The sequence below is a fragment of the Setaria italica genome, chromosome V (genome assembly GCF_000263155.2).
Source record: "Setaria italica strain Yugu1 chromosome V, Setaria_italica_v2.0, whole genome shotgun sequence".
Taxonomy (NCBI): Eukaryota; Viridiplantae; Streptophyta; class Magnoliopsida; order Poales; family Poaceae; genus Setaria; species Setaria italica.
Window position 1 is genome coordinate 35,668,694 of NC_028454.1, and position 11,316 is coordinate 35,680,009.

The 11,316-nt window shown below is 46.9% G+C and overlaps 1 protein-coding gene across 1 annotated transcript; it reads right to left on the reverse strand.

Annotated features, from left to right (window-relative positions):
- Positions 1–1,918: 1,918 nt before the first annotated feature.
- Positions 1,919–2,917, reverse strand: LOC101757214 (non-classical arabinogalactan protein 30). Its single transcript, XM_004972098.2, has 2 exons — positions 2,699–2,917; positions 1,919–2,595 (listed from the first exon to the last, which is right to left on the reverse strand). Exons 1-2 carry the CDS (start codon positions 2,913–2,915, stop codon positions 2,288–2,290), a joined length of 525 nt encoding a protein of 174 aa, XP_004972155.2. The 5' UTR covers positions 2,916–2,917; the 3' UTR covers positions 1,919–2,287.
- Positions 2,918–11,316: the final 8,399 nt, after the last annotated feature.

Sequence of the window (11,316 nt, forward strand, 5' to 3'; positions counted from 1 at the left end):
AACCTATCTAAACTCTCGTGTTCTCGTGATTACCTTCAAGTTCTTAGTTTCGCAATCCTTCCTACCTATAAATCAACCACTTGGGTAATCCCCTATTGGAATGTTAGACTAATAAATCCGACAGCCCGCCCGCCCACCTAGAAGAAAGGAAGAGGAGGAGAAGAGCACTGCCTACGCGAGATAAGGGAGAAGATGAGAAGATAATGTGGGGAGAGAGGGGGCTGCGTGGAAAGGGGCATTTTAGCCTCAGTTGGAGCCACCAATCGGGACTACTAAAGGGGGGCTTTTAGTCCCGGTTGGTGTTTTCCAACCGGGACAAAATGCCCTACCAGATTTCCTCGTTCCACTAGCCCTTACAAACGGGACTAAAGAGTCAGCCGGAGGTGGTCGTTGGTGGTGGGAATTTGATCCAGGACTAAAGGTCCTTTAGTCCCAAGTTAAAAATAAACAACCGGAACTAAAATGCTGGATAGAAGGTCTCTCTTCTACCTGTGGCCGTACGCTCGGCGATGCACGCATGGATTCAGCTCTTGCTCGTGCTAGCAGCAAAGGGGCGACGATGCTTCCTTCGATTTGCATGCAAAAGGATGTCTTGTTGCATTGAGGATCGCTAGCTCATGATGACCTAGCTGCCTTGATCACACAATCGCCGCCCCACGACGCAGGCGCGCAAGTCAAACCCAGAAATCAAATTTCAGCCACAACTCAGTCGTCGCATCCGGAAAGAAAAAAGATAAGGAGTCGTCACATACACATATGCATACTGATGCACTCAATCCCTTGGAACCTTTGTTAGCTTAGTTGTTAACACCTGCATGCCAATCTTGCTTAGTGCTCCTATCGCACAGCCTGGATAAATCCAGATCCTTCAGCGAAGGGTGGAGCTCAACTTTTTAAGACAGGCGAGAAACATAAATTTTCCAGTGATTCCGGTTCCCAAGCGATATGATCCTTGAAATACAAGGACATGTCAAATGATTTCAAGGACCGTAACAGCCCATGAGCCCAGCAACATATGGCCCAAGTGGATTTGATGTACAGGTAAATGATAGTTTGGTATTTTTAGTCCTTTATGTAAATTCGTGTGCCCATGACCTGGCTCATGTGACCCTAATGTGGTATGCAAAACAATCGAGTGCGTGTGGATCTATACCTTCTTAGAATTTACTCTCTTCGTCATAAAAAAAATATATTATTTTACTTTTATCTAAGTTAAATTATTTAAAGTTAGGTTAAATTTATATAAAAAAGTACAGCAACTTATGAGATCGGATAAGTATTAGTAGATTTATCATGATAAGTGTTGATATTTTTCTCTAGTAAAAGTTAATATAGTTTGATTTAGAACAAAATTAAAATATTGTACTTTTTGAATGGCGGGGGAGTATGACTCATCGCCAAGGTTTTCACCAGGTAGGATTGTTTTTCTCCAAATATGATCGGATCGTTGTATGGGATCGTGGATTTTTAAAATTTTTCATTTAAAGTTTATATTATATAAAAATATATTTGCCAATTATATGTTGTCATTCTGTAAAAAAAATAGTGCAATAATAATGTCATGAAGTGATAGAAGTAAAAAAACCACACTCTGGAGCTAATAGTTCATATTTATGAAATTAAATATAGCATTCCATGGAATCGTAGGATCGCTACCAAGATAATTACAGGGTACAATTAAGATATTAGGTTGGAAAGGATCATTTTACTTTGGCAGGATCGTAGCATCGTAAAATCCTAAGATTTGGATCAGAATCCTGATAACCTTGCTCATCAGTCTGTCCGATGTCCATTTTTCTCTTAAGAAATCAGGCAGGAGAATTTATTGTAAAAATGAAGTCTGGATTGGGCAATACGACCAATAAGAAGAAGGAAATACCGACCAGTTGAACTATGATATCAACATTTCTCGCACAACTCCAATACACCACTCAACTCAAACAAAGAGCCAGTGAACAAAGAACAGAGCACGACGCATATATTACAGCTGCACCATGGATCTAGCCAGAATGCTAGGATCAGCAGCTTGCACCCTAGATGCAAGAAAAAAAAATTTAAGAGCTAGAGCTTGCAAAACTTGTAAACCCTGTGCGGCCAACGTTCGTTCTGTTCATCCTTTTTGTTAGAAAAAAGGAGACCCATATAGGGCTGTCAAAAATATACATATGAAAGTTTTCGCTTGGCCGGATTGGTGTTACATTGTCAATCATTCCCTGCAAACACATAGTATTTGATTTATTCCGACAGTTGGACGTCCAGAGTCAGCTACTCGATCAGGTAGCAGTAGCTAGCACTTGGCGGGTTCCTCCGGCGCGAACGTGAAGTTGCCCGCCGTGTAGCGCGCCTGCAGCTCGTCGGGGAGCGGCACGAACCTGCGGAACTTGAGCGGCGCCCCCTTCTTGGCAGCGGGCTTGACGGGCACGGCGCACCCTGCCGCCGGCGACCGCTGCACGTACACCTTGCAGTCCTTGCTCTTGAAGGGCGCCGACTGCCAGTCCGCCTGGATCAGGAAGCAGCCGTCGGCGTCCGTGGTGTTCGACACGGACAGCGCCCGCGGGTCGCCGTCGCGCCGGCACCGCAGCAGCGCCGTGGCATCTGCATTATAGATTATTGATTTATGCATAAAACGGTCAGCTGTGGCAGTGGCAGCTGGCAGGCAGATGATCTGAGCGCACGAGGAATGATGACAGCAACGTACTCGGGAGGGGCGACGCGTCCATGGAGCGGACGTAGCCGGCGTACCGGCAGGTCTTGCACCAGACGACGCCCTCGACGGCGATGGTGAAGTTGAGGTCCGGCGGAGGCTGGGGCAGGCCCATGGCGTCGCCGCGTGATGGCAGGCAGACCACGGCGGCGAGGACCACGAGGGGCAGGCAGACCACAAGGCTTCTCGCCAGACAAGCCATCGTAAGCATGGGCACCTTTACAAAGTATGGTAAGGCCTGGATCAGAAGATGCCGCGATTTTATAGGTGGGCAGGGGCAAATCGCTGTCAGGTAGATTCCGTTCCTGGCACAAATGATTTCGGTCTTGCATGGAAGATGCATGCATCACGGCTTGCTTGGTTGGGGAAGCTGGGCTCACACGCTGCACACCCAGCAGGCATGTGGATTGGGTGTGCATTGCAAGCCGGCACACCTGAATGTGGATAATGTTGCAGTTCCTTGACTGTAGGTCCAAGAGCTAGCGCATCTAGCTAGCTATTCCAAAATCAAAGGTGCCCAAAAGTCAGCCTCTCCCATGGAATGTGGTGATGCATGACGGCCGTTGGCTGAATGCATGCACGCATGGATTTCGTTAGCTGTTGCTCTTGCCACCAGCAAAGGAGGCGGCGATGCTTGGGTTTGCATGCAAAGGGATGTCCTATTTTAGATCCTTCACACGGATGGTCCCTAGCTTATCAGTCGGTTCCCTTCATTCGCATAGTCGCCGCCCCACGACGCAGGCGCAGGTCAACCAAAAAATCAGGTCTCAGCCACAGCTTCTCGTCGCATAATATTTTCTTGGCCGCAGCTTCACTGTTTCTTCTTGTACAGTTTTCCTTCTGAGAGCAATCGTTGCGAGCTCAAAGTTCAGAAAATGGTACCGTCCTGACTCTTTCAAAAGTTGAAATGTCTTTGGACCGATTGCTCCAACTGATGCTTCTCATTTTCGTTGAGTTTTTCAGTGCGGGCCTCGTAGCAGTTTCATTGGGCCAACTTTCAGCCCAACAATCCTATCTGGCTTCCAGAAGCCAGTTACTTATATGGCTTCTGGTGACTTGAGATTCGTACAACAATCATTAACTCTAACCTTAATTTTTCTTCCCCACCACTGCCTCCACCACACACGCCGCCTCCCCGCACTGTAAGGCTTTGCCGCTGTCGCCATCCCCGTGGCTCGACTGGCACGTCGCTGGGCACCGCCGCCACCACTGTGCGCGGCTTAGCCGACACGCCTCGGCCTCGCCACTGCCCCTGGGCACCGCCGCCGCCCCTACGTGCGGCTTGGCAGCCTCTCCCATCGCCACCGCACGCTGGCGACCTACCCCCATGCGCCGCTAGCTCCATTGTTGTTGTTGAAGATTTCTCTCTCGAAATGTTGATCTTTATGTTGAAAAATGTTGAATTCATTTTCCTAAGATGTTGAAATAAGCATTGAAAAATGTTGAATGTAGTATTGTTTAAAAAATATTGAATTCACAATTTTAAATTTTTGAACTATTGTTTGAAAAATGTTGAATCTATTTCTATAAAATGTTGAAATTCTAGGAGGGAGAAGAAGAGGAGGTTGATGGACTTTTACTGGACCTAAGTTGTATAACTATCTGGCTTGTGGAAGCCTGTGGAAGCCCTAGAATATGCCATTTTAGTTCCGATTTTTTACTAAACCGATCTTTTGCTAAAACCAAACCGATAAGATCAGTAGTTCGTGGTTTTTCTGATCTAATCGGTGACCCGGTCCAGTTTTTTTATTACAAATAGTATGAAGCCTAGCTTATGGGCCCTATCTTGATTTGCTTTAATTATCATGCCTCATCAGCTAGAGAGTCTCTAAGAAGAGACCATGATGAGCAACATTTTATAGATGTGATGTCTAACATGAAGTGATTAACAGATAAGGTCGGAAAACATGATGCAGTGAATTGAGTGTAACTAATTAGGTTTGTTATGTAGAAACCTGTTTCTCTGGGTTTAAGTTGCTCTGACCAACTCGACATGGGCATTTAGATTTATAGTTGACTAGAGATAGGGGGTGCGTGCATGAGTGTTGGTGTTTAGACCGGGCAACCTACCGACGGGGGTGCCCGAAGTAGAGATTGGTTTGTGGGGTTTGTCGAGATTAAGAACTTGAAGGTGAACTTAGACACACGATTTAGATAGGTTCGGGCCGCTAGATTGCGTAATACCCTACGTCCAGTGTGTTGGTTGGATTAAATTGCTTTGCAGGGGTCTCTGCCTTTCCTTATATTTCGGGGGGGTAGGGTTACAGGTCGGTTGATTTATAAAAATACTAATCGGATTCGACTAGGCGAGTCTTACTCTAATTACTACGGGTAGTTTTTCTTATCCTTGACTAGTTACTATCCTGCCACGTAGACTACGCTGTCCTGCACCGTAGCCTCCATGTCAGACACGTCTCGATGTCCAGCACTGTACCTAGGACTGTCCAAACTTTTTGGTGGATCCATAGATGTATGGATGAAAAGCCTCCGAGTACTTTTTAGTCAAAATGTAGTAGTTCCGAGTACTTTTGTAGACCTCATCGTCTAGTTTTGGTTCTCTTTGAGTACTTCATCAGGTTGAGTCTTCAAACGTACACGAACACTGGCATGCGGCTAGAATATACTCAAGCCTCATTTAACTTGGTATTGAATCCTTCAATATTAAATTTTTATATGGAAGTGCCACGAAAGTCGCACTCCATATGGAGTAGCCCCTGAGCCTTAGGTTGAATTGTAGAATCAGGTTGAGAGTCAATCTATAATTTGCACCATTTTCCCATCAAAACCTAGAGAAAAAACTTTTTGTTGATAGGCACGTGGCATACAGCCCCCGAGCCGTTACACGACTACTTTGGTGGGTATAAGGGTCAACCTTTGGTCAATGTGACCGTCTCTAAACAGTAACCTTATCTCTTCCGAAAATAACTGCCAATTAGGTGCGTAATCTTTCGGTCCATTAAACCTGAATATTTCTTTATTCCTGTTGCTGTTACTGCACTACAGTTGTAAATAACAGAGGAAAACATTCCATCCATTTTACCTTTGCCATCTGCTCTTTCAACTTCCGCACTGTAGCCCTAGCGTCGCCGTTGCTCGATCCTCGAGCACTAGCGCCGCCATCCCCCACCACTCAGCCTCCGAGCATATGCGAAGGAAGACACTCGTGGCAACAAGGATGGGGAAGAAAGCAGCTATAGCCAAGGCGGTGGAAGGCAGGAAGAAGAAGGTGGTTCAACTACCGGCACCCAAGTATGGGAAGATGAATCAAACTGCGCCGCCGACCCCTGCATGTGCCTTGAAACAATCGTCACTGCAGGAGGAAGACATCAAGGCGCTGGTAGCCGCCAACCTCCTCCAAGAGAAAGATATCATCAACTGGAGATCTGCCTATGGCAACCCATGGCCGCTGGAAGGGTACCCAGAGGAGACGGTAATCTTTTCACATTTTATTGAGCGCGGTCTTGCATTACCTGCCGTCGACTTCTTCTGGGGTCTCTTGGACTACTACAAATTGGAGTTAGTTCACTTGAACCCCAATAGCATTCTGCAAACCATAATTTTTGTGCATTTGTGCGAAGCCTCCTTGGGGATCCAGCCCTACTTCCAACTCTTCCGCAAGTTCTTCCGAGTGAAGCCATAGCTCAAGAGGGTGCACACCGAGGTAGTCGAGGGTGCCAAAATTCAAATGAGGGAGAAACTCAAGGGCCTGTATTTGGATTATGAGCTGATGGACTCACATTATGGATGGAAAAGAGAGATGGTGCTACATCGGCAACCATGACTCCAAACTCCCCAAGTTGATAGGGCATCACCCTACCTGGAACAATGATGGCTGGACGAGCCAAGCCATGGGGACTGCCTGCAGCTACCCGAACTCCTGGACAGGATAGCCAAACTCAAGTAAGAATGATTGATAGGAGTCGGAGTAGCTTTTAGCTTCATGAAGCGATGAGTTCATCCTCTGCAACTTTGATGCTGCTGGGACTTCGACTACTCGGGTGTCAACGACCCATCCAGGTTGTCTCCAGAGGAACTCAATATAGATGAGGTCATGGCGCGGCTGCGGTGCATGTTCAAGAATGTGGGTGAAATCCCCACAATTGTGTGAGAGTTCTACACCGCCAACCCGCCAAAAGCTGTAAGTACCCGTGGCCGCAGCCGCCAAGTACTCATATTGGTGATAACTGGATGAACTGACTTGTCTGTTTGTGCAGGAAGATGTTCATATGTACTGCTCTGCTCCTCCTCCTCCCGGTTCAGAAGACATTGAAACTGTTCCTCGTGTCCATAAGGTAGCAAGCGTGGGGAGTGAAGCCGAGGAGGAGGAGGAAGAAGAAGTGGAATCCTTCAGCAGCTCTGATTTCGAAGCTGCGGAGGACTTCAAGCTCAAGGCTCGGCCATCTAATAAGGCTAGGTCATCCTCTGGTTCACCGAAACGCTTAGCTGAAGATGATTTTGAGGCTGCGCTGGCTCCACCGCCAAGGAAGAAGTGGATTGTCGCTGGGAAGCATGCCGTGAGGAAGCCTCTCACTGTAAAAGGCATACCCCCAACAGTAATAACTTACGAGGAAGGGCAAGATCCTAAGAATCAAGTTCTCTCAGTAAGTAAATTCAATACCACCATATCTACTCAATATAGCATTGGTGGTTTTCATGTAGTCGAGGAGGTGTCCGAGGCGGAAAAGGCGACTACTGAAATCGCAAAATACCAGCTGCCAGCAATCGAGGAGGTAATTGAGGTCGATTATGATCTAGAACCCCCTGCTGTTGTGGTGAACCCTATTAGCGCGAGGACTACTCAAGAAACAGAGGCAGCGTCGGAGGCTGGCGTGATCAGACTACGACTCAACAAGCCGTGACCAAGAAGCCATCCCTGAGCATCAAGCCACCACGCCTATTAAGGGAGCCTGCACTGAAGCTGAGGCGTTCTTCGAAGTAGGTCCTGCTACTCCTTTTGAGTATCAATTGCAGTTTCTGATCGACTTGTTATATGCCTCTGACAACTTGTCTTTTGTAGGAAATCCACTAGCATGAAACTTGGAGGGCCAAGCTTAAAGCCCGTGACAGATAGCAGTAGCCACTCGGTCCAAGATGTTGCCTCGACGCTGACAAGTCCGCCACTAGAAGAAAATCTTGCGCCAATAATCAACCAAGGTGCCATATCTCTTGTAGCTGTATTGATGCAGGATGCAATAGGTTCCTTGACTGACGCTGTAGTGCCAGCCCCCAAGCAACCAGTACCCGAAGCTCTAGTGGCGACTACCTCTAGCATCGTGGCTACTCTCGTAGCCCCTGAGCCAGAGGCATAAACTGAAACAATGGAAGTGCTGGAAGTCATGGAAGCCATCCCATCCTCTAAGATAGGTCCGTCGACAAGTTGTGCCATGTTTCCGCTCGGCGCGGTAGATGCTGAAGCGCACGGGGAGCCACTAGCAGCTGAAGGGATTAACCTTGAAGACATTCAGTTGATCGACGACCCTCTGCTAGACATGGAGATGGTGGTCGGGATGATGGAGATGTACCACCGTGTTGGTGTATATGTAGAGGTATGTCCCATCCTGCTTCTTTCATAACTTGAAATTAGTAGCCGTACCCTTACACGAGTACGTATTTTGTGGTACAGGATGTCATTGGATGCTCCCAGCGGAAATCACAGATGCTGCAAGGCTACAGGGACGCAGTACTCCGTGCTCAAGCCCTGGCCGAGGAGCTTGCCAAGGAGAGGGAGCACTCCTCCCAGCTGCTGATGAAGTACGACGGACAAGCCGCTAAGTACTGGAATAGTGTCCAGCAGTTTGAGGAGTAGAAGGACCATCTCAGGAAGCGCAACAAGTCTCTGAAGCAGCAACTGAGAGGTAATTGATCTTCTTCCTTGATCTTCGAGTACTGATTCCACTTTGCGATGCTGAACTTCTGTTGAATTATTCCTGCAGTGCTCGAGAAAACAAAAGAAGATCTCCAGGGCCAAGTTGTTGACTGGAAGAACTCCTACTACCGGATATGGACCAAAATGACAACCTGACTGCGTTGTATGAGAACCTGGGCCATCATCTGCAGAAGAAGAAGAAGATGCACTAGGACAAGGAGGTTGACTTGGTCAACGCCATGAAGACCCTTCGGGAGCGCGAGGCCGAGCTGGAGGCTGCGAAACTTGCTCCAAAGGAATTGTCCGAAGCAGCCCAGCTGATTGCGAACATGTTGGAGTCCCCAGTTGAAGGTGTGGAGCCCCACCCTCTTTCTGAAATACTCAAGGAAGTGCTAGCGAAGTTCACTAGCTACGTTCAGAAGATAGCGAAGTCTATCTCCAAGCAGCTGCTGGGCTTCGTGAAGTCCTTCTATCTGTAGGCTGATCTTGCTCCTGTCGCTAAAGGAATAGCGGAGGACTGCTCAGATGAGCTCTTCCAGCAGTACCTGGAGGAGATGGACCCTATCGTGGAGTAAGTAGCTAATCATTTAGACCTTGAGTAGTCTTATAAAAAGTGAACATTAGTTCTTTGTAATGTAAAACATGATGTGAATGTTATGAAATGTTAATAATTCTAAGTCTTGTTGCAATTTTTATTGCTTTTGACTTGTTGTTTTAGTGCATCTTACGAACTACCCTGATAATTGCTCATACAGTAGAAGTAAGTGTCTGCGCACAAGGCTACTCTGATGAGCCTCTTCAGATACATGATGTAGAGTACTTTAGGATGTGACTCCTTTCTGTAGAGTACGAGTACTCAAAGCATCTGGGTAGTTAGACCCCTTAGGCGAGTAGTCCCTTCAGGATTTCTTCGACTAGAGCCTATATTTAAAACGTCTCTGGGTTGTATTGATGTTGCGCTCTTGAAAATCAGAAACTGCAAACTTGTTAGTACAAGCTACGACTAGACAGACTTATCTAGCAGAAAGTATCTCAACTCCCATAGTGTTGACAACTCTGCAAATCGCCAGGGGATAGACTTGTCCAATGAGTTGAATAACTCATGAATTTTGCTACAGACTTGTCTTTGCAAGCCGTGTTTGGACAATTTCATCCAGTGAATTGAATAACTCGAAAATTTTTGCTGACTTGTTATTATGAGCCGCATGTGGGCAATTTTACCCCAGAAGCTGAATAGCTTTGTGCAGACTTGTTATTACAAGCTGCGAATTGGGCAATATTGCCTAGGGAGCTAAATAGCTCTACGAACTTACTTGTGCAAGCCATAATCAAGCAGAAATAAGTAGTCGTATTAAAAAAATAAGTTTGCTTTATTGAATTGTAGTTCTACAACGAAGGTTGATGGCTAAATTACATGAATATGTAAACTAAGGATAAAATCAACAAAGTTGCTCAATGTTCCACGAGTTGTCGACGTCTTCACCAGAGAGATGGTGGAGCCTGTACGACCTAGGTCCGATGACCTTGGAGATGATGAATGGTCCTTCCCATGGTGAATTTAGCTTGTGCAACCCTTTGGTGTCTTGGATACGCTTGAGGACCATATCACCTATATTGAACAAATGTTCTTTGATGTTGTGATCATGATAGCAGCGGATTCCTTCAAGGCACCTTGCAGACTGGACGAGTGTTGTCGGTATTTTATACCACCAACCTACCATGGATGGAATCGCCTGTGATCCAATTGTTTTCCCAAGCTTCTCGACTCTGCTTCGAATTGGAAATCGGTGACTTGCTTCTTGTTGAGTAAATTGATTTTGAAGATGCGGTCCTTCAAGCTCGCCTGATGATCTCAACAATCACCCCTACCTGGCGCGCCAAATATCGATATTTTATACCGTCAACGTACCATGGGAGTACCCGAGGTAGTAGATTGGTTGGTGGGGAATCGCCGGACCTGCAACTCGAAGGTAAAAGCGAGGACACAAGTCATGGATTTATACAGGTTCGGGCCGTCAGAGTAGCGTAATACCCTACGTCCTGTTTGGGGAGTTGTATATTGCGCCTTGCGCTTGGGTGTTGCGTAGCCTGATTGTTGACTATTGATGATGGTTCTGAGGATTCTGCCGATCTAGGTACCCCTGCCCTCCTTTATATACTGCAGGGGGCAGGATTACTAGTCGACTACAAGGAGTAGTCCTAGTAGAATTACATGGTATGAGTTCTAGTAGGATTATAGGGGAATCTTAGTGGGAGTCTATCTTCTTTCCTCCTTGCGAGTACTGGGGATATATCCCCGACAAGTGCTGCACAGTGAGCTTCTTTGAGGCCGTCTAAGTCTAGAAGCCTTGTTTCTTCTACTGCGCCCTCGTCGTATTGCTCAACTACTAGAGATTTTAACATGACATCGGCGTAGAAGACAGCTTCTGATCCGTAGACCAGGAAGTAGGGCGATTTCCCTATAGGCTTGCACGGCTGGGTACGAAACCCCCAGAGGACATTGGGTAGTTCTTTGAGCCACTTGCCCCCTTTAGTGTTTCCGATTCATGCAACCTCTTCTTGAGAGCTTCTAGTAGCATCCCGTTGGCGCGCTCAACCTGGCCGTTGGCCTGCGGATGAGCGACGGAGACATACCGGACGTCGATCCTGCTATTCTCGTAATATTCCTAAAACTCATGGTTGTTGAAGTTAGAACCCAGGTCTATTATAATGCGATTGGGAAAGTCGTAGCGGTGGATGATTTCGT